Source organism: Neophocaena asiaeorientalis, unplaced genomic scaffold (genome assembly GCF_003031525.2).
Source record: "Neophocaena asiaeorientalis asiaeorientalis breed wild unplaced genomic scaffold, Neophocaena_asiaeorientalis_V1.1 scaffold629, whole genome shotgun sequence".
In the NCBI taxonomy this organism is placed as follows: domain Eukaryota; kingdom Metazoa; phylum Chordata; class Mammalia; order Artiodactyla; family Phocoenidae; genus Neophocaena; species Neophocaena asiaeorientalis.
The window spans coordinates 5,577,316-5,601,270 of record NW_020175468.1 but is presented as its reverse complement, the minus strand read 5'-3'; the positions used below and the strand labels follow the sequence as shown (position 1 = coordinate 5,601,270).

General features: G+C 39.6%; 1 protein-coding gene across 1 annotated transcript in view; it reads right to left on the bottom strand.

Annotated features, from left to right (window-relative positions):
• LOC112415647 (zinc finger protein 112-like) overlaps window positions 1-23,473 on the bottom strand; it is a 30,275-nt gene extending 6,802 nt beyond the window's left edge. Inside the window, 4 exon segments of the mRNA XM_024768793.1 lie at window positions 5,019-5,111; window positions 8,688-8,814; window positions 11,366-11,410; window positions 23,447-23,473. Coding sequence (XP_024624561.1) covers window positions 5,019-5,111; window positions 8,688-8,814; window positions 11,366-11,380 — 235 coding nt within the window. The 5' untranslated portion in view covers window positions 11,381-11,410; window positions 23,447-23,473.
• Window positions 23,474-23,955: the final 482 nt, after the last annotated feature.

Genomic DNA, 23,955 nt, shown 5'->3' with positions numbered 1-23,955 from the left:
TTTTTTTTGCGCTATGCGGGCCTCTCACTGCTGTGGCCTCTCCCGTTGCGGAGCACAGGCTCCGGACGCGCAGGCTCAGCAGCCATGGGTCACGGGCCAGCCACTCCGCGGCATGTGGGATCTTCCCGGACTGGGGCACGAACCCGCGTCCCCTGCATCGGCAGGCGGACTCTCAACCACTGCGCCACCAGGGAAGCCCGTGACATGCAATTTTAAAAAGGACAGAAAATATCACAGTTGCACTGCATGTCAGGGTATCCGTGCATAAATGCTCGTTTCAGACTTGCGGATATGTATACACACCTAGGTCTGTACTGGGTTACATTACATACTGAAGGCCATGGCCAAAAAAGTATGAAAACCACTGGTGTAAATAGTTGAGGAAGGTATAAAGTTTGTAATGAAACAATCGTAAGGCTCAAATGCAAAGTTCAAATACGGAAACTTGGAAAAATATCAATAGGTAGGTTTGTACCTCTTAGTTTCATGCCTACATGGACTGAAGTTTCAAAATACTGGGAACAAATTACCACTTGAGATATATTCTTTCTTTCCCTCAGGATGTATGAAACCTGAGAGTACAACTTTTTTCAGGTTATAATGGTCACCAGTTGAAAATTATACACTAGATCTTTATGTGGATGAAGGCTTGAAAACTGTCTAAAATCTACATTAACATTTGTTTATTTAATGGCTAACGTGTACAAAATAAAGATGAAGAAATATATACTTATTTTTGAATAGGGGATGAAAAGAAAGACAGGGGCTGGTCTTCCTACCTCTTGTTTTTCTCACCTTGAATCTTCCTTGCCTGGCCTGAAAAATACTAGGAAATTTATGCAGATGATGACTTTGGGAGAGATGGATGGGTTGCGGCTTGGAACATCTTGCAAGGAGATGGACAGTTAAGCCATTATTGGGACTTCCCTGGTGGCGCAGTGGTTAGGGATCCGCCTGCCAATGCAGGGCACATGGTTCGAGCCCTGGTCCAGGAAGATCTCACATGTTGCGGAGCAACAAAGCCCGTGCGCCACAACTACTGAGCCTGCGCTCTAGAGCCTGTGAGCCACAATTACTAAGCCCACATGCCACTACTCCCATGTACCTAGAGCCCACTCACTGCAATGAAGAGTAGCCCCCACTCACCACAACTAAAGAAAGCCCACGCGCAGCAACGAAGACCCAATACAGCCAAAAAAAAGAGAAGCCATTATTTATTGACATTGTTCTCCTTCCTAGTGGAAACTGAGATAGTTCTTCTGCTAACAGAGTGGTTGTAAGACTATCATTTTAAAAATATTTCTTTGCCCACGTCAATTAAATCAGCTCCTAGAGGCTGCAGGAAAGTCAATGGGGATAATTATGTCTCTCTTGGTTACAACTCCAAAGTTAAAGCTCAGTAAGGGGACTTCCCTGGTGGTCCAGTGGTAAAGAATCCACCTTCCAATGCAGGGGACGTGGGTTCGATCCCGGTCAGGGACCTAAGATCCCACATGCCGCGGGGCAACTATGCCTGTGAGCCACAACTACTGAGCTCACATGAGAGAACCCGCCTCAATGAGAGAACCCGCCTCAATGAGAGAACCCGCGTGCAGCAAACTATGGAGCCGTGCTCTGGAGGCCACGCACCCTGGAGCCCGCACGCCACAACTAGAGAGAAAACCTGCACACTACAACCAGAGGGAAGCCTGAGCACTGCAACGAAGAGACTGCACCATAATGAAAATATCCCGCATGCTTCAACAAAGATCCCATGTGCCGCAACTAAGACCCGACGCAGCCAAAAAAAAAACAGCTCAGTAGGATGGTTTTCCTATTTGAATCTCTGAGTCACCAGGTAATTTATTCCACAGAAATAAAATCACTAGTACCCAACGACATTTGGATTGGGGTTTTTATTGCTGTATTTTCTATATTAGTAGTACAAAAACAAGGGAGACGGCAGAGAAATGAATGCCCATCAATTAAAAAATGGGTAAATGATGCATGTTATAGCCACATATTGGATTATGTAGTGATGATTATTTTTAAAAAGAGATAATCTCAGATTGGGAGGGATTTCTTGCTCAAGGTACCATGAAGGAGAAAAATTAGTATATTAAAAATAAGAATGTACATTTTCAAAAAATAAGAATGTACATTTTCAAAATTTTGCATTAATATATGGTATATACATGTTAGTATATGTAAAAATTTAAATAAAAAGAGATTTTAAAATATGACATTACATTCCTACTGATGCTATCAGGCAGGGGGACTGGCACACTATGGCTCTAGCCCTGTTTTTGTGTAGCTTAAGAACAAGAATAGATTTTACATTTTTTAAACTGGTGTACAAAGAAGCATATGTGACAGAGACCACATATGGCCAGCAAAGCCTAAAATATTCATATCTGGACCTTTAGAGAAAAACTTTGCTGACCCCTGCTCTAGAGAGTATATTGCCTGGTATGACTCTGAATGTTAACTGAGATGGAAACAAAAAATTATAGAAGTGAAGTAATTTGTTTTGAAATTTTCAATTGACTTTCCTTCTCACCCAGGAGCATCCTTGGCTACACAGGTGTGACCATGGCTTCTGACACCAGGGTCTGAGGACTTAAAAACATTACTAAAATGTTTGGACTCGCATATATGTCCAACTTGGAAGTACCACTTCAAAAAGAAAATTACAGGCCAATATCTCTGATGAACATAATGTAAAAATCCTAAACAAAATATTAGCAAACTGAATTCAACAACACATTAAAAGGGTCATACACCAAAATCAAATGGGATTTATTGTAGGGATGCAAGGATGGTTTGACATCTGCAAATCAGTAAGTGTGATACACCACATTAACAAAATGAAGGATAAAAATCATTTTATCCTTCATCAAAAGCAAAAGAAACAAAAGCAAAAATAAACAAGTGGGGCTACAGTCAAACTAAGAAGCTTCTGCACAGCTAAGAAAACCAACAATAAAACGAAAAGGCAAACTATTGAATGGGAGAAAAATATGTGCAAATCATATATTTGATAAGGGGTTATATCCAAAATATAGAAAGAACTCATACAATTCAATAGCAAAAACCAAACGATCTGATTAAAAAAATGGGCAGAAGACCAGAATAGGCATTTTCCCAAAGAAGACATACAGATGGCCAACAGGTTCATAAAAAGATGCTCCACAACATTAATCACCAGGGAAATGCAAATCAAATCCACAATGAGATTATCACCTCCCACCTGTTAGGATGTCTGTTATCAAAAAGACAAGAGATAACAAATGGTGGCAAGGATGTGGAGGAGAGGGAGCCCTTGTACACTACTGGTGGGAATGGAAGTTGGTGCAGCCACTATGGAAATCAGTATGGAGGGTCCTCAAAAGATTAAAAATAGAACTATCATATGATTCAGCAATTCTACTTCTGTGTATTTATCTCAAGAAAACGAAAACAGTAACTCGAAAAGATATATGGGGCTTCCCTGGTGGCACAGTGATTAAGAATCCGCCTGCCGGGATTCCCTGGTGGCGCAGTGGCTGAGAGTCCGCCTGCTGATACAGGTGACACGGGTTCCTGCCCCAGTCCGGGAGGATCCCACATGCTGCGGAGCGGCTGGGCCCGTGGGCCGTGGCCGCTGGGCCTGCGCGTCTGGAGCCTGTGCTCCACAACGGGAGAGACCACAACAGTGAGAGGCCCGTGTACCACAAAAAAAAAGAATCTGCCTGCCAATGCAGGGGACGTGGGTTTGAGCCCTGGTCTGGGAAGATTCCACATGCCGTGGAGCAACTAAGCCCATGCGCCACACCTACTGAGCCTGTGCTCTAGAGCCCACGAGCCACAACTACTGAGCTCGCGTGCTACAACTACTGAAGCTCACGCGCGTACAGCCCGTGCTCTGCAACAAAGAGAAGCCACCGCAATGAGAAGCCCATACATCACAACGAAGAGTAACCCCCGCTCACCGCAACTAGAGAAAGCCCGTGCACAGCAACAAAGACCCAACGCAGCCCAAAATAAATAAATAAAAATAAATAAATTCATACAAAAAAGAAAAAATATATGCACCCCCATGTACACTGCAGCATTATTTACAATAGTCAAGATAAGGAAACAAACTAAGTGTCCGCTGATGGATGAATGGATAAGGAAAATTCAGCCATAAATAAAAATGAAATCTTGCCATTTGCAACAATACGGGTAGACCCTGAGGTATTTGAAGACAAATGCCGCTCGATCTCTCTTATATGTGGAACTTAAAGTGACCACCCCCCGCCCCGCAACAAACACACAAAACCAACCAAGCTCACAGATACAGAGAACAGACTGTTGGCTGCAAGAGGCAGTGGTTGGGGGATGGGAAAAGTAGGTGAACTGTTGTTTTTTTTAATTTAAGTAAATTGAATAAAACTTTTTAAAAAAACCATAGCTAGGTCAAGAGACTGTTTAGGTGTTAGGGGATGCGACGGTGAGAAGAGAGGACAGAATGGGAAGATAAAGAGCTGGGCATCTGAATGAGGAAGTTAATGCAAGAGTGTCTCCCTTGAAATTGCTGCATGGGAAGGGTCACTTATAATGTTGGCATTGATCATTTCTGATATTTCCTTTAGCTGACTGGCTATTCATCTTTTAGGAATAATGGCTACCTATCCATGAATACTCAAGGACACCTGAACAGTTAGAATTAGGACAGGCATTCATCAGTTGACAGACAATATTCTGGAGTATCCTTCCACCACACTGATTTATTCTATACCTATTAGCTGCCTCAAGGAGGACCGAAGACTGCCTCAAGGAGGACCGAAGACAGTGAAAGACCACACGTGCATTAACCGATTCAGTCCGTCACGGCACAGTAACCTTGGCTTGTCTGATGGGCAGCAATGGGCCAGTGCAGCTGGGACAGGATGAATGAGCTAGAATATGGAAAGCTAGAGGGGGTGAGGGGACAGACACCTCAGGGCCTGACATTTTCTGACTCATGTTTCAGGAGGGGCTCTCTGGCTTCTGGGTCACTGCTGGATGGATCTCACCTGAACACCCATCTCTCTGGGTCTCCGTCTCCATCATCAAAAGCTCTTCTCTCTCCAGCTGGAATATAAGCTCCGGTTTGAAGGGCTGATTCCCTGCAAAAAGGCGAGCGAGGACAGCAAAAGTTTTAAATTTTGACCAAGTCCCACTTGTGTGTTTTTTTTCTTTTCTGAATCATGTTTTTGGGATCATATCTAAGACCTCTTTGCCTAACCCAAGGTCATGAAGATTTTCTCCTGTGTTTCTTTCTAGAAGTTACATTTTACATTATGTCTCTTATCCATTTTGAGTTAATTTTTTGGTAGATGTGAGGCATGCAAATGTATGCATATGGAAGTCCAAATGCTTCAGCACCATCTGTTGAAAAGATGATACTTTCTCCATTGAATGGCCTTGGCACCTGTAGTGCATCTAAAATAGTCTCAGAATTGCTTATTCCATATCAGAGCAATAAACAAATCCACTGAAAAGTGTTCAGGATTGCAAGTCATTCTCCCATCCCCCTCCCACTGTACCTAAAACTAAGGGTATAGAGTTATACACCGTGTTCCTTAGCTACTTCCGTGAATACTTTTTCTCTATTCATTGTGGTTAAGGTATTAATTTCAAATACAATTCATTTTTCTTTTAGATGATCATCCCTTTGCCTTCTTATTGGATTTAATTTTCAGAATGTGTTGAACCAACATATTTTCAGAAGTCCAAACTAGACAAAAAGGTGTATTCAGACAAGTGTAAGTCTCTCAAACATCCCTTCCACACTATTACCTTCCACCCACTTATAAGAAACTAACTTCATGATTTCCGGATTAATCCTTCCTGTGTTTCTTCTTATAAAGGTCGGCAGATATTCATATATTTACTTATTTTCCCTTCCTCCTTACACAAACTAGTATACTATTAATGCTCTTTTGCACTTTGTTATCTTTAGGGAAAATTCCTACAAGTGAACTGGGAAAAGTTAACTCCATAGTTCTGTTAAATATTGTCGAATTCCTCTCCTTAGGGGTGGTATTGAGTTGCACTCCTACTTTCAATGCATGAAAGTGTTTTATTCCCCACAGCTTTGCCCCCAAAATACAGTGTTATGTTTTTGAATTTTTGCTAATCTCATGGATGAAAAATGGTGTTTCAGTATGATCTGAATTAACATCTCTCTTATTTTGAATGAAACTGAATAACTATTCATATATATACATATTTATATCAATATGTGTGCATGTATATGTGTATGTATATGAATATACACACACACAGACACACCCTACCTCCTAGCTCTAAACCCTGAGACCAGGAAACAAAGAAACCACAGTGGCAAGGACAATCCCTAGCATCTAGACCTTGGTGTTAAATATCATTCCCTAATAAATCAAATAAATGATTCCGGAGCTGGGGCAAAGTAAAGGATGAGCCTAGGACAGCATGCTATGCCCCCAAATAAGACAGTGCTCAAAAAAAGGCTGGGGGCATATTACAAGGGCAAGGAGTCAGCTTAAAGGGGTCAAATTTGGAACAACTTTAGCAAGATAATTATTACAGTAATAAATTACAAATCATTTTTATAAGAGAATTCACAAGTCCCTACAAATAATAAATAAATAAATGGTTAAGAGAGAGGGGCTCTTGCTTTCTGTACAATGCCAAGTGCTCACTGCTACGTGTGAAGGAAGCACGAAGTCAGAAAATCATCATTTGGTAACTATCGTGGTAAAGACTGGGTACAGCAAGAATCATCAATGGATGCTAAGTCTATAGGGAAATGTTTGTGTGGTCTTAAAAAGTGTTGCCTTGTGACTGCAAGAGGAAACAAAGCAGTAATCTTAGAGTGGAGAAATTGGACATCTTGACAGGGTGATGAAAATTAGCATCACTAATGAGGGACAGATGGTGTGTCTCTAGATGTGATACCCTCAAAAGGACACACCACTACCAACTGCAGAGGTCCAGCCAGAATGGATCATCTGAATCTAATTATGAGGAAATACTAGGAATGCTCTATTGAAAATGGGGGGACGGAGTAGCAGTATTCCTTAAAAAGTCACAGTCTTAAAAGGCAAAGCAATGCTGTGAAAATGTTCCATATTAAAGGAGGCTAAAGAAACACTGACAGCTAGACTAGACCATAGCCTGGATCTTGCCCTGGAGAGAAAAAATTTGCTTTAAGTTAGGTAATTGGCTCTACTGATAAAATTAGGGTATAAATGATAGATTGGATAAAAGGACTATATCTGCACTGGGGATATGTAAGAGAATATTCCTATTTCTACAAAATATACTGTTCAGTGAAGTATTAACCTTGCCCAAAGAGAGGTCTGGCTTTTGCCCTCAGCTCTTCTGGCTTTTGCCCTCAGCTCTTGGGAGATGATCTCTAAGCACTGGCCATGTACTGCCTGATAAAAGTGTCTTTTTTTACCTGGAGGCCCTGGGCCGCACCAGAGAGTTTAACAATGTGATTTATGGTGGGGCCTTTAGGCCATGTGTATCAGCTTGATTTCCGGGAGTGAGGGGGCAGATGGAAACCAAAGTCAGCCACGTAGGTGCTCAACCACATCTATGTGACCAAGCCGCCATCAAAGCTCTGGACACCAAGGTTTGTGTGAGCCTCCCTGGTTGGCAACACTCCGCATGTACGGTCACCCGTCACCGATGGCGAGACTGAGTGCTGTCCACGACTCCACTGGGAGAGGACAGCTGGGAGTTTCTGCTGGAAACTCCCCTGGACTCTGCCCCAGGCATCTCTTCTCTTGGCTGATTTTATTCTGTATCCTTTCCATGTAATAAAGTGTAGCTGTGAGTATAACAGCTTTTAGTGACTTCTGAGAGTTCTAACAAATTACTGAGGCTCAGGGGACCCCCCGAGCTTGCAACTGGTGTCAGAGTAAGGGTAGTCTTGGGATTCCTGAACTCTGCATATACACTGAAGTATTTAGAGATAATAGGGCCATAGTGTACGTAAATTACCCTCAAAGGGTTCAGAAAAGAAATTAGGTATATACATATGTTTTCATACATATAAATATTTATGGAGATAGAAAGAACATGCACATAAATGATAAAATTTAAATGGGGTAAAATGTTACTATAGGTGAATCTAGGTAAAAGCTGTATGGGTGTTCTTGTTCTATACTTTTACTTTTGCAAATTTTCTGTAAGTCTGAAGTTATTTACAACTACATTGTTAAAGCAAAAAACAAAATACCTGTGAAAAATCACATTTATAAACAACTACAGTGGGAATTCCCTGGCGGTCCAGTGGTTAGGACTCGGTGCTTTCACTGACGAAGGCCTAGGTTCTACCCCTGGTCAGGGAACTAAGATCCCGCAAGCCGTGTGGTGTGGTGCCCCCACACACACCAAAACAAAACAAAAACAAAAACAACTACAGTTACTGGAACCCTGAAAGACAAAGAAGCTGGAGCAACTCACTAAACTGATTTTATGACAAACCAGTGGGGCAGCACCACAAGCTGCCCATTTATAGTTCAAAGGACAGATTTTTTTCCTGGACAGAAACATCAGAAACATCTTGTCTCTGCTGCACAGGGATTATTAGGACTCCCAGGTACCCAAGCTCAAAGAATGATTTTAGGAGTCCCAGAGCTTCAAGCAACTGCACACACAAAGACACCCCAGGAGGCTGACACTGCGTCACAGAGGGCGCCCGTCCTCACCCACTGAGAGCAGGTTCCGGAAGTTCTCCAGCATCACGTCTCGGTACAGCTTCCTCTGGGCAGAGTCCAGCAGCCCCAGCTCCCCCTCGGTGAAGACCACGGCCACGTCCTTGAAGGACACTGGCTCCTACAATACCAAACACACACAGACTATGTTTATGGAAGAGGGGCAGCACTGAGAAAGTGTCAAGAATGGGAAGCTGTTCCGGATTCCGAGGGACCGAGTCAAGTTTCAGTAGCTGCCTGCTGTTTGCTTTTCACACTGCCAATTCCATCCACCAGAAGGGCTGCAGGAAAAGGCATCCTTGCACTTTAAACGGCTACCTTTTATTAGTACTCCTATAGGTAAGTCCCTGGGACTCTGGTGCATCGCGTGGGCTGCTAGAAAAGCTTTAGTTCCAACAGCGTGTGATGGAGTCTGTTTTCCCTCTTTTATACGCTTACACAATTATTTAATGTGCTGATCCTACAAGGCACGAGTCACCCCTACTGTTCGAGTACGTAGCTCCTCCTCTGTGCCCCATCTAGATGTGCAGCATTTGTGGGCGCAGCTCTGGAGCCTGAATGCCTGTGTTCACATCAGGATGCTCTGCTGTGGGACCTTGGACTTGGTCCTCCTCCTCTCTTCATTTGCAGGCTGCTAACTGTACCTTAGGGTACTGGTAATAAAACGAGTGACTATAGGTCAAGCACTCGGGACCAGTGACTGGTACATAGTAAGTACCCAATAAATGATAACTATTATTGTGATGATGGATGATGATGAAGGATGACAATGACGATTTCTGGCATCCCACTTCAGGGCTGCACAGTAATTCAAGAAATTGATGACTGAGAATATAGTGAACTGATCCAAATAATGCACGCTTAGGTTTAGATTACTTATTATAAACAATGTTGCAAAAAAAAATCTCTCCATATAGACCTTAGTCCCTGGAACTCTGCTGGTTATCTCCTTAAAATAAATTACAAAAAGTAGAAATGGTAATGTTGAAGAATAACAAACTTTAAAGTTTTGAAACCATAATGGTAGATGTTTCCTCCAAAAAGATTTTCTTAACTTATTCTGCTTCCAAGAAAGTATAAATCCCTAAACCTCTATACCCTGGCCAACAATGGACATGAATATTAAAAAAAAAAAAAATCTTTGATAATCTCAGAAGTCAACTTGGGAAGTAAAAACTAGTTATCTCAAAAAATTTTCATGGAACTTCCCTGGCGGTCCAGTGGTTAAGAATCCGCGCTTCCACTGCAAGGGGCACAGGTTCGATCCCTGGTCAGGGAACTAAGATCCCACCCGGTACGGCAAAAAAATTTTTTTTCACAAACTTGATTAGTAATGAAGATCATTCCCTTTTCATAGGTTTGCTGGTCATCTCTATTTCTTGTTTTATAATAACATTCATTCATTTGGGGATAGTAAGGCCTTTTCTTCCATGTATGTGATAAAGATTTTTCTTTCTACCTTGCTATTTATCTTTTAAGTTTTTCCTATAGGGAAATTTAAAATTTCTATATGAAGACTTGCTCAACAGTGTATTTGTTCTGGCTGGAGCTCTGAACATCACAACTTCAAGTCTTGGTCTCTGAGTGAGAACTCTGGTTTGTTTTTTGTTTGTCTGTATGTTTGGGGTTTTTTTTTTTGCCCCTCTTTCCACCCAAATGGTATGCCTGATATTCTTAATCCAGAGGCAAAGGCTTTGGAGTTGGCCAGATACTTGCCTACTGCAGGAACTTGAACAGGTTTTCAACTTACATGAATCTCTTATCTTCATGTTGACAGTGAAGACGATTCCAAGTCCCTCTTAGAGCAGTGAATAGCACGACAGATGGAAAGTGCCTGTGTGCCTTATAGTATGTCTAAAATTTTAAAAGTAAGTACCCGTAATGCTCTAATAAATTAATTCATGAACGGTGTGACACACAGGCACACAGACACAGACACACACAAAGAAAGCTTTCAGGTCCTGGAAAGAAAGAATCTAGCTCTTTTTGAACAAAAACAGCTAACACTATTCTTTTCTGAGTTCAGCCTCAGTATGACCCTCTTAGACAAAACCATCCTTTAAGTAGTCTTTTTACAAAGGTACCACTTAAGAAAAAGAAAATTTTTTTTAAGTTTTGAGTCCCTAGAACATAAGGACAAATAGTATCAGAATTCTCTCAGAACTGCTTTTTGAGTAAAGATTAGATGTAGAGAAACTGATACTGTTGTGTAAAACTATGAGAATCCTCACGAATTTAAAAGCTTGTGAATGACGAATAGTTAAAAAAATGGGGGAGAGTGTATAACAGTTCATTGAAATAATATTAGATGACAAAAATTAAGTGCTATAATTTTAAGTGAAAAAAATTCAAAATTGTATCTATTATTACAAGTATAGTTATGAATGCACATGAAAAATGAGCATGGGAAACAGGTGATTTGTAAGCAGGGTAATAATGTGCGGGCTTTCCCATTTTAAAAATTCCTATTCTCTTTCACACCATTACTTGTGAAATACAATGATAAAAACTGAAAAGGGAAATTTAAAAAAAATGAAACAAAAGAGCACGGCACACAAATGGTATTAAATGTCTGCTGTCATTCTCTACGCTTGGCAAGGAAGAGAAAAGAGGTGTCCACTTACTGAGAAATGAAATACCCGTTAAGTGACGGAAATAAAAATCCAACTCACCTGGAACTTGATCATCTTCTCCGTTTCCTGGGGAAAGGCAGAGACCTGAAGAGGCACAAAAGGTAAAAAGAAAGAAGCCATGAGAGAGGGGGAAATGCATCTCTGTGCAAATCAGAAAAAGGTGTCCCTCCTCCCAGGCACACACACCTTCACAAGCAGGGTGTGGGCTGGGGTCCAGCTGCCACTAGGCTATCCTGGCAGGATGCCCACGAGCATGGGACAGCCTGCACCGCCATACCTGGCAGTTCTCACACACCTCGAGGTTCCCCAGGTACTCATTCTGATCCTGGGAAATGTGGGAAAGGAGAGACAGTTAAGTGGGAGAGGAGAGGTACTGGTTAAAAGTGGCCTCTGGGGACAATTCGTTTTCAAAACCTCACATTGCTACAAAATTGCTGTATATTGGCACTGCTATATATTTGCTATATATTTTTAATCATGGTTAAGTTAATTAACCTCTCTAGGTTTCATTTCTGCAAGCTGCAGCATTGGGATCGTAATAGTACCAACATTTAAGATTGCTGTTAGGATTATGTGCATAAGTAGTGGGAAACTGTTGTAACTATACCAATGTTTTCTATTATCTTGTAGCTGCAGAGAAGCAGATACTATTCTACATCATAAAACTGTCCTTGCAGATGGGGTTGAAAGAAATCTGCGTGGCAGAGATTACGGCTTTTCACTTAATAAGTTGTTGCCCTGATAAGAACATTTGTTTAGACACTGAGCCCACCCTTCTGAAAAGTTTAGTGGCTGGTGAATATTCCTCCTGAAGCAGGAGGAGGCTCAACTGGTATTGATACTTCCCTCTTCCCACATGGATATAATAAAGATTAAAGAAGCCCGTGATGCTACTATATCTGTATAAAGCATTGGCTCACTGCTTGACCCTTGGGAGGATTTGGAGAACAGGAGTGTAATTTCTTGGGTTCTTCCTCAAGGTTATTTACTGTTCTCAATAGTTATTTACTGTTATTTATCTTATTTACTATTCCCAAGCAACTTCAAAGTCATCTGTGGAAGAAGAACTCAAAAAAGGGCTAATCATGGGCTTTGTGGCCACAAACTGTCTCTGTGGAATGCTGTTCTTTCTGTTCTTTTTACAACCTTTCATATGTATTGGGTTGGCCAAAAAGTGCCTTTGGCTTCTAAGTAAAAATAAAAGACACATTTTTCATTTTCACCAAGAACTTTATTGAACAATGTATTCACCCTTTTGTTCCACTACCTTCTGCCATTTTTCAGGCAACTTTATAATTCCATCTCCCCAAAAGTTTTTACCTTTCTGAGCAAAAAACTGTCCCAGGTGCCTTTTACAGTCTTCCAGGGAATTGGAATTTTTTCTATTAAGAGAATTTTGTAAAGACCGACTACTGCTTGACCCTTGGGAGGATTTGGAGAACAGGAGTGTAATTTCTTGGGTTCTTCCTCAAGGTTATTTACTGTTCTCAATAGTTATTTACTGTTATTTATCTTATTTACTATTCCCAAGCAACTTCAAAGTCATCTGTGGAAGAAGAACTCAAAAAAGGGCTAATCATGGGCTTTGTGGCCACAAACTGTCTCTGTGGAATGCTGTTCTTTCTGTTCTTTTTACAACCTTTCATATGTATTGGGTTGGCCAAAAAGTGCCTTTGGCTTCTAAGTAAAAATAAAAGACACATTTTTCATTTTCACCAAGAACTTTATTGAACAATGTATTCACCCTTTTGTTCCACTACCTTCTGCCATTTTTCAGGCAACTTTATAATTCCATCTCCCCAAAAGTTTTTACCTTTCTGAGCAAAAAACTGTCCCAGGTGCCTTTTACAGTCTTCCAGGGAATTGGAATTTTTTCTATTAAGAGAATCTTGTAAAGACCGACATAAATGGAAATCCAAAGGCGCAATGTCTGGTGAATATGGCAGATGAATCAGAACTTCCCAGCCAAGCTGTGACAGTTTTTGCCTGGTCATCAAAGAAACATGTGGTCTTGCGTTATCCTGATGGAAGATTTTGCATTTTCTGTTGACTAATTCTGGACACTTTTCGTCGAGCGCTGCTTTCAGTTGGTCTAATTGGGAGCAGGACTTGTTGGAACTAGTTGTTTGGTTTTCCGTAAGGAGCTTATAATTGAGGGCTCCCTTCCAATCCTACCATATACACAACATCACCTTCTTTGGATGAAGACCGGCCTTTGGTGTGGTTGGTGGCGGTTTATTTCACTTGCTCCACAATCTTCTCCATTCCACATTATTGTACAGTATCCATTTTTCATTGCCTGTCACAATTTGTTTTAAAAACGGAATGTTTTCATTACGTTAGTAGAGAATCGCATGCAGAAATATGGTCAAGAAGGTTTTTCTTCACTTAACTTACATGGAATCCAAACATCAAAGCGATGAACATAACCAAGCTGGAGCAAGTGAGTTTCAATGCTTGATTTGGATATTTTGAGTATGTCGGCTATCTCCCGCGTGGTGTAACGTTGATTGTTCTCAATTAATGTCTCGATTTGATTGCTATCAACTTCAACCAGTCTACCCAACCGGGGAGCCTCGTCCAGCAAGAAATCTCCAGCATGAAACTTCGCAAACCACTGTTGACACGTTCCATCAGTCACAGCACCTTCTCCATACAGTGCAAAAATCTTTTTTCACGTTTCAGTTACGTTTTTACCTTTCTTGAAATAATAAGGCATAATATGTCAAAGATGTTGCTTTCTTTTCCTTCCATCTTCAATATTAAAACGGCTACACAAAAATTCGTAAGTCTTTTTTTAAATACACACTGATATGACAGCTGTTACGTACAACCTAACAAAATTGTTTCGAATGAAGTTAAAGACAACTAAGGGCTACTAGAGCCATCTAAAGGAAAAAACCGAACGAGCCTTTTGGCCAACCCAATAAGAACCATTCTTAGCTGGGGAGGAAAAGGGGATTTACAAAAATAAGCCATGGGCAGTAGTTTGCCCACCTGCATCCTTGACCCTGTTAGCTTTTAACACTCAGCTGCTCCAGGATACCTTTTAACAGGTTTGGCTGCAGCCTTATTAATTCCTAAAACTTTGCCAGTCTAATAAAATCAGGGCTTTGGCCAAGAGCCCAGGCTATAGAATCAGGCCACCAAGCTTCAATCTTGATTCTGCCACTTACTGGCAAAGTAAACATTTACAAGTTAATTAACCTCTTGATGCCTCTGTTTCTTCATCTGTAAAATGGAAATAAAAATAGAGTTATTATGAAGAACAGATGAGTTAATGCACCAAAGCATTAGAAAGCCAGTGAGGTTCATAATAAACACCTAATAAATGTTAGCTATTATTTGTATCATCCTCATTATCACCATGAAGTATACAGAAGCCACACATTAGCCTTGGTTTGTTTCTAACTATATTTACTTTAGGTAGCAATTATCAAAAGGTGTATATTACCCTTGGAATATTCTGAAAAAGCTGGTGGCTTCGGCATCCCACCAAAACTTACTGAGATAAAGGACAGGGAATAGTTATACTGTTTATTCTCCCACATGCATTTTCAGAAAATCTGAACACAATCTCACATAGCTGAAGGTTCCTATTTTCTGCTGCCTGTTGGAAAACTACACCAACCCCTAACAGATACTGAATAACTCTTTTCTGCTAATCCCTATACTTGGCAATGAACACAATGAGAAATTGACCTAGTCCCTGCTACATAGAAACCTGCAACTGAGTGGGAGAAACAGATCAGAAGGAGCAGAAACTCCAGTGAACTCAGACAGGTCAACAGAAATTGCTAAAACTGAAGCTTATGCAAGTAATGTGCACTCTGTTGTATTTGATAGCATGTTCTAGAAATGTCAGCAAGGTCAAGCTGGTTAATGGTATTGTTCAGGTAGGAATAATCAGTTTTGTATTCTTAATGAGTTTCAGTCTACCTGTATTGATTACTGAGAAGAGTGTTGAAATCTCCGTATTTAATTGTGGATTTCTCTATCTCTTCTTTCAGTTCTGTCAGATTTTCTTCACGTAGTTTGAAGCTCTGTTGTTTTCTGGATACACACTTAGGATTGTTATGTCTACGTGGTGAACTGACGCTTGGTGTAATGTCCCTAATTCTCCCTGGTAATAGTCCTTGTTCTGAAGTCTATTTTGTCTGATATTAATATAGTCACTCCAGCCTTTTTTGATTGATGTTTGCATGGTACTTTTTTTTTAATCCTTTTAACATATCTATACCCTTATAGCTAAAGTGGGGCTCCTTTAGACAGCATATACTCAGTTTTTGTTCTTCATCCAATCTTAACAATCTTTTAAAATTAGCATATTTAGGTCATTAGCATTTCATGTAATTTTTAATATGGTCAGATTTAAGTCTACCATTTTATTATTTTTCCCTGTTTTTCCTCCTTGATTTTCTTCCTCTATGACCCTTTTTCTGCCCTCTTTTGGGATGAATTTTTTTAGAATTAAATTCATCCCTTTTCATCTATTACTTTTTGGCTATTATCACCTTTTTTTTTTCCTCCTCCGGGGTTGCAATATACATATCTTTCACAGAGTACTTAGTGTTATTATTTTACCAATTCCCCTGTTCTTTAATTAGTTGTCGTATGTATTCTCTATATACAGTGCTCTAGCCAAGAAAGCTATAAATTTTATTTTAAACAGTTGCATTTTTAAGAGGAGAAAAAGAATATTTTATATTTACAAAAAAACTTACTATTTTTGTTGCTCTTTTTTCATTTCTGAAGTTCCTAGTTTCCATTTGGTATCATTTCTGTTCAACCTAAAGAACTTCCTTTAACACTCCTTTTTAGCATAGGTGTGACATTTCCCCCCCTTCTTCCTGAAGGAAATTTTCACTGGATATATAATTCTGAGTTGACAATTTGTTTAAGCACCTCAAAGATGCTGTTCCAATGTTTTCTGGCCTACATGATTTCCAATGAGAAATCTGCAGATGTATGAATCATTGTTCTACCACATATTTTCTCAAGAATTTTTATCTTTAATTTTCAGAAGTTTATGATGTATCCAGAAGTGATATTTTCTCTATTATAGCATTAAACAAGAAGTGAATAACAAAAAGATATCTGGACAATCTCCAAACATTTAGAAATTAAACAGCATACTTCTAGCAACCAATGGACCAAGTCACAAAAGAAAGTAGAGCAGGGACTTCCCTGGTGGTGCAGTGGTTAAGACTCTGCGCTTCCAATGCAGGGGGCTTGGGTTTGATCCCTGGTCAGGGAACTAGATCCCACATGCATGCCGCAACTAAGAGTTCACATGCCACAACTAAGGAGCCTGCATGCCGCAATTAAGAAGCTGGTGAGCCGCAACTCAGGAGCCCACCAGCCACAACTAAGGAGCCTTCGAGCTGCAACTAAAGGAGCCTGCCTGCCACAAGTAAGGAGCCTGCCTGCCACAACTAAGACCCAGAGCAACCAAAGAAAGAAAGAAAGAGCATATTTTGAATGGAATGAAAATGAAGACACAACATATCAAAATGTATGAGATGCTGCCAAAGCAGATATTTTTTTAAAAAATGTATTCAATGATGTATATATTAGAACAGAGGAGGAGTCTTAAATCCATTATCTAAGCTAAGAACTAGGGGAAAAAGGGCAAATAAATTAAACCTAAAACAAACAGAAAAAAAGGAAATAATAAACATAAGACAGAAGTCAATAAATCCAAAATAAACATAAAACATAAATCGATGTAACTGAAAACATGAAAACACTAGTCAAAATCAGCGTTGGCAAAATATGGCCAATTATGGTCCACTGCTTCTTTTTGTATAGGCTGTGTGTTAATGATGGTTTTTAACATTCTTAGAGATGGACTGAGTTTTTTAAATCGTTGGGAAAAATTTTTTAAAGAATATTAGGACACATAAAAATTACATGAAATTCAAATTTCAATGTCCAGAAAGTGTCACTGGAACATTATCATGCTCATTTGTTTACATATTGCCTATGGCTGCTTTCATACTACAGCAGCAGAGTTGTGTAGTTACAACAGAGACCGTATGTGCCCCTCTCATTTCTTTATACTGTTGCTAAACACAGTACAAATCATAGTGACCTAGCTATAGCTCAACAGCAATTGAAGTATCACATGTGTTTTTTAAAGTATCGCATGTAATGATGTACCACAACATTTAATTTTTTTTATTACTAGCACATACTCATCATGTCAAAACAAGAAGAGAAAAAGAGACTTCAAATGTTGCACTTTTAAGGCACATTGGAAGTAAAATATTTTGTTACAGAATTAGATGGCAAAGCCTTTTGCCTTTTATGCAGCAACAACATAGCTATGCTAAAAGAATACAATATATGTGAACATTAGCAGACTAAGCATTCATCACAAATATGCTCAATTCACAGTAAAGCACTGGTCAGAAGGATTTAAAAATTTTAATGAAACGTCTCATTGGAACAGATATTCTTCACAAAAGTAATGAAAATGAGGCTGTAACCAAAATAAGTTTTGGATATTCAGATATTCAGCTTCTATTTCTGTCCCAAGCAAATAAAGCAATTTACCAATGATGAGTTAATTAAATCATGTTTGACTGTGGCAGCCAAAGAAATGTGTCCTGAAAAAATAAGACTTTTCTAAGATTATTAGACTTTGGGCAAGAATCGTTGCTCAAAGAGTTGAATACGATGGGAACACTATAGTCAATTACAATACAAGGGAAATAATTCTGATAAACTTTATTTGGCTCTTGGCAATTCAGCATATGTCACAGATGTTGCTCGGTAACGGTTTATTGAAGGAATCATTGCCAAGTTTGAAGTGACTAATCAGTAAGTCACCAGAACAGCCTGCGTGGAACAACTACAAGTGAAAATATTTTCAAAGAAGTTGAAAACATACTAATTCAGTGTAACCTGAAGTGTAATCTTCTGGACTGTGTGAAAACTGATTACAAATTTATAAAGCTGGTAAAAATGTAAGTTTGTAGTCTATGGTTCTTTGTTGTATTATTCATCAGCAGGTACTCTGCAGAAAATATTTTAATATATCAGGTGCTACTGAAGCAGTAGCATCAACAGTGATCTTCATTTACTCTCATGGACTTAATCATCAAAAGTTTCATGAATTTCGTCAGAAACAGAAGCTAAATATCCTGACTTGCCTTACCACCCAGCAGTTCAATGGCTGAGCTGCAGTAAAGTTTTATTGCGATGTTTTAAGTCTCGGGCTTTCTAAGTGAGAAAAGTTGCCCTCCACCACTATTACTGAATACTGAATGGCTTTGGAAATTAGCTTTAGCTGCAGACTTCATGATGTTTTTTAATGAATTCAACCTAGAAGGCAAAAATAGCACTTATACTGTAGTAAAGTCATTTCAATGACAACTAATTTTGTTTGAATCCCAAGTAGTGCCAAGCTACTTTATAAATTTCCATTGTTGTCAAAAGTTAAAACAAGGCAGATCTTCACTCCGCACAAATTTTTAGTGTGATGCAATTGCCAAAACTCAGAATTGTGCACTAAAAATAATTTTACTGTATGTAGGTTAAACAATAAATGTTAAAAAATTAAATGAGGCTGTTCAACAAGCACTTGTTCACGCTTAAAGTAAATAAAGATCACCTGGGGCTCCTACTAAAAGTAAGAGCTTTGGTCCCACCCCTTCAAAATTCTAAATAAATTGACATGAAACTGGACCCAAGGACCTGCCTTTCTATAGAGCTCCCAGGTGATAATGCTGCTTGAAAGCAGCCAGAGAAGAACAATGCATTACCTACAGGGGTACAATGGTTCGATGGAACCCAGATTTCTCATTAGGAACCATGAGGCCAGAAGGAAGTAGCACAATACACTTTTAAAGCAGTGAAAGAAAAGAACTGTCAAAACAGACTTGTATACTAAAGATAATAGTTTAGAAAAATATTTAGGAATGAAGGTGAAATAAAGATATTCTCAGATGAACTAAGAATTCACAGGGAGCAGACTTGCTCTAAAACGATTGGTGAAGGAAAACTTTCAAAGGAAATAAAAGAAAGAAATTTGCATCATCAGGAAGGAGGAGCAACAGAACAGTAAATATTCGGGAAGATATGATAGGTTACTCGTCTCTTGAGTTCTTTAAAATATATTTGACCATTGGAAGCAAAAATTATAACACTATAGGGTTTTCAAGTTATATACATGCAATATATGACAACTAGAGCATAAAGGTAATGCATTAGTTTTCTCTGGCTCCTTTCTAGTTTCTTTCTTTGTCTTTAGTTTTCAGCAGTTTGATTAAAATGTGCCTGGGCTTGGATTGCTATGAGTTCATCCTGTTTGGGATTTGCTCAACTTCCTAAAAGAAGTTTCTTTTCTTAAAAGAAAACCTATAAGTTACACTTAAGATACTAGAAAAGAGAAGCAAAATAAACCCAAGTCAAGCAAAAGAAAGGAAATAATAAAGGTAAATATAGAAATCAATGAAACCAAAAGTAGCTGTTGGTTTTTTTACCATAACAAAAACTCTAGCAAGAGTGGCAAAAAATAAAAGAGAGATAACAACAGTTACCAATATTAGGAATGAAAAAGTAGATATCATTACTTCTAGAAGAAAATATAAGAGAAAAATCTTCCTGACTTGGAATTAGGCAGAGTTCTTAGACATGAAAGGCACAATTCATAAAAGAAAACACTGATAAATCAGACTTCATCAAAATTAAAAACTTTTGCTCTGCAAAAGACACTGTTAAGAGAATGAAAAGATAAGCTATAGGCTGAGAAAAAGTATTTGCAAAGGACATATCTTGACAAAGGACTTGTATCTAGAATACATGAATAACTCTCAAACATCAACAATATGGAAAACACAACTCAATCACTCAATTTAAAACTGGGCAAAACACTTTAGTAAAGAAGATAAATAAGCTGAAAAAAAGGTATATCTGCTGAACATCATTAGTCATTAAGGAAATGTATATAAAAGTCACAATAAGATCCCAACACATGCCTACCATACGGCTAAAATTAAAAAAATAAAAACAGAAAATACTAAGTGCTGACAAGGATGTGGAGCAACTGGTACTCTCATATATCATTAATGGGAATGCAAAATAGTAGATACCCTGGAGAACAGTTTGGCCACTTCTCACAAAGTTAAACATACATTTTCCTTATGACCCAGCAATCCCATTCCTGGTTATGAATTCTAGAAAAATAAGCAAAGAAAACCTTGTACACAAATATTTATAGCAGCTTATTCACAAATGCCAAAAGCTAGAAACATTCCAAATATTCTTCAATGGGTGAATGGATAAACTATGGTATATCCATAAATGTAATATTAATCAGAAATAAAAACAAAGTACTGATACACAACTAGGATGAATGTCAAAGGCATTAAGCTGGGAACAGTTCTTGGAGCTCTCTGAGATGCTGTTCCCAGGTTATAATCCTCGATTTGGCTCAAATAAAATTTTTCATTGACAAAAACGCATTATGCTGAGTTAAAGAATCCAGCCCTAAAAGGTTACACGTGGTATAAGGCCATTTATGTGACATTCTCAAAAAGATGAAATTATAGGGTTATAGCGGTCACCAGTGGTTACAGATGCGGTGAGGGGTGATTATAAAAGGAAAATAGGAGAATGTTTTGGTGTGATGGAACTGTTCTGTGGCTGATGAAAGTGGTGATTATACGAATCTACACCTGTGGTAAAATTAATAGAATTGTACCCCAAACAGGAAAAAAATACTTAATTTGACTGTACGATGATTGTTTTAAAAAACCTGCTTCTCATCTGTAAAATGAGGGTAATGATAGGTTTGGTATGAAAAATAAGTTAGTATCTGTAAGTCACTGGAAACACTGCCTGGTCATAAAACACAATCTATAAATGTTAGCTGTTATCATTTCTATCAATGTATATCTCAGGAAATTTGTTTTAGATCATGAAAATAATTGCTCATAAGCATTTCAACAATCTGAAATAGATGGTGGATTCTATAGCTCACCAACATTAAAGATTAAGGAACATCTCCATGGGTTATTTCTATTCTGTTTTGTTACCTAATTCCAATTTCAGGAATTCCGCACTGCAAACTCTTGATGCCGGCAGTCTGTTGAGTAGCTACTCTAACTCCAAACCCTTGCCAATCTTGTACTGTGTGCTGGGCACACAGAGAAAAATATGACATGGTCCCAGCAACAGAAAAACTTTCAGTGTATGAAAAGAGAGAGATGAGAAACAAAGAGCCCCAAGACATAGGTAAGTCAAACTGTATACGGGAAAACAAAGAGCATTGGACTTTGGAACCATCCCTCTCCAAAGTGCAATGCTCGTGTCCCCTAGCTTTCTCAAATGAGTGCCATTCTCCAAGCTGCAAAAACAAAAACCTTGGAGTAGCTGCTAACATCTCCCTTTCTTGGTCTTGGATATAAACAACGGATGATAATCAATTTTTGGCAATTATAACAATAAATCAATCGGTATCATACTGACTCAATGTTGGGGACTTGCTTTAAAATATTGAAACAAAAATAAATTGGAGCAGGGGTGTGTTGATACAAGACTGACAAATGTTAACAAGGGTTGAATTTGGGTGATGGTTCCACAGGGGTTCATTATTTTATTCTTATTACATTTGGCTCCGTTTGTAAATTTCCACAGTAAGAACTTAAGGGGAAAATAAAACCTATGATATGTATTTTGCAAAACTTAAGTAAAAGTCCAAAAATAAATCTACAGAACAGGAAAACATTAAAATATTAATATCGTTATCTCTACATCCTGTACTACATCCTTCATAAATTTTCTTCTCTAGAATATGCAATCATTATTTTTATAATCAGAATATGAACTATAATATTATTTCAAATAAAACTCAATTAAATTGCAGATAACTGAAAAAAATCTCATCAAAAACTCAAAGCTTTCATGACCCTCTATAAAAATCCAAACATGCCTTCTCAACCTGACACTAAACACATTAAGAACTAAGGCAGCAGATCGAAACTACCTAAATTCAAATCCCAGCTGAGCCTCTTACTAGCTGTGTGACCTAGGATAAACAACTCAGGCTCTGTGTCTGTTTCCTCATCTTTAACATGGGAATAACAGTATCCCCAGTTCCCATAGGGCTCTTGTGAGGATTAAGTATGTTCATTCATATAAAGCTCCTAGATTAACGTTTAGCACTAAATGTTTAAACATTATGATTATTACTCATGCCCACGTATTCCCCCATCCCTTCCTGCATTTATTCAACAAATATCAGGGCATCTTTGTAGCAGAATTTGCCCATGAGTGATGGAAATGTCTTCTCCCCTGCGAAGAGATGACATAAGAGGAAGAAGGATGCTAAGTCCTAGTCAGGTGAGTCTCTGCTGCCCGCGGCCAAAGGGTCATTCCCTCCTCACTGCAACCTTTTGCAAGAAGTAAGGCTGGGAGAGGAAAAGAGGCTGAAAGAAATCAGAACTTCATCAGTACTCCCACATAAATCACAGTGCACATCCCAGACAACAGCCAGAAGTGATCCTCTCCAAAAATTTTAATTAAAAAAAATTAGGAGTCTGGGTTCAGCCCCGATTCCTTCAGGGATCAGAGAAGGGCCAGGGACACTGTAGCAGGAGCTCTGACCCACAAAAGCTTTCAGGGACCTGAGCGCTTTTCAGGAAATTAAAAAATATTAGTAACAAGAGACCTTGTGATTTTTAACCACAAGCCAGCCTCTGTTCTAAGTCTTTTCCTGTACATTCTCATTTAACTCTCACAATAGCCCTATTAGGTAGACACTAAGGCCAACTTTAAAGAAAAGGAGACAGAGACATGAACATACTCGCCGAATATACTGTTAGGAAGCGGCAGCGCGGGCTGGTGGTCGCTTAAAAAGCGGGGGAGGCAAGTACAGAACCCAGGAGACTCCCAACCCCAGAGACATACGGCCCTGGCCCGGGCCCCTAAATCAGGGATGCACCAACAGTCCCACGCTCCAGGAGGCTCATTCAAAGGGAGCACCAACCGCGCCCTTCGCCGCAGATGGATTCCTTCCCCAAGGTCGAGGGCCGGGTCGCTACTGGCCCACAACAAAGCGAAGAAAGGTCAGTGTAGACGCGGGGTGAGGGACCCGGGGGAGGGGAGGCTCACCTTTCCGAGAGGAAAGAAGGCCGCGGCCTCGCGTACCTGGGCCGGAAGTGACTCTGCCTATAGAGACCTCCTGGACTACGCTTCCCAGAATTCCCAACGGGAGCAGGGACATAGCCTCATCCTCCTGTAGCGGAAGTTATCCAACTACGGTGTTCCCGGGCTACACTTCCCAGAATTCCCAGGCACCTCGTCGCCTTCCCAGGGCGGAAGTGCTGGCTGCTATACTGAGCGTGTGGATTGTACTTCACAGCGTCTCATAATGAATTTCGTAACCCCGCCTTCCTGGAGCCGAAATGCTTCCGAACCTAGAGCGCTCTACTACACAATTCTGTATTTGCTTAAAGGCGCCTTTTCGGAGCGTAACTATCTCTGATTCTGTGGATCTTCTGAGCTGCCATTACCGAATCTCCTGGGGGGCAGCCCTTTCCGCAAGACTGCCTTTTCTCTTTTGGGTAGACAGTATTTGGATAGTCAGTATTCTCTTTACGATAGTCAGTATGCATCAACTC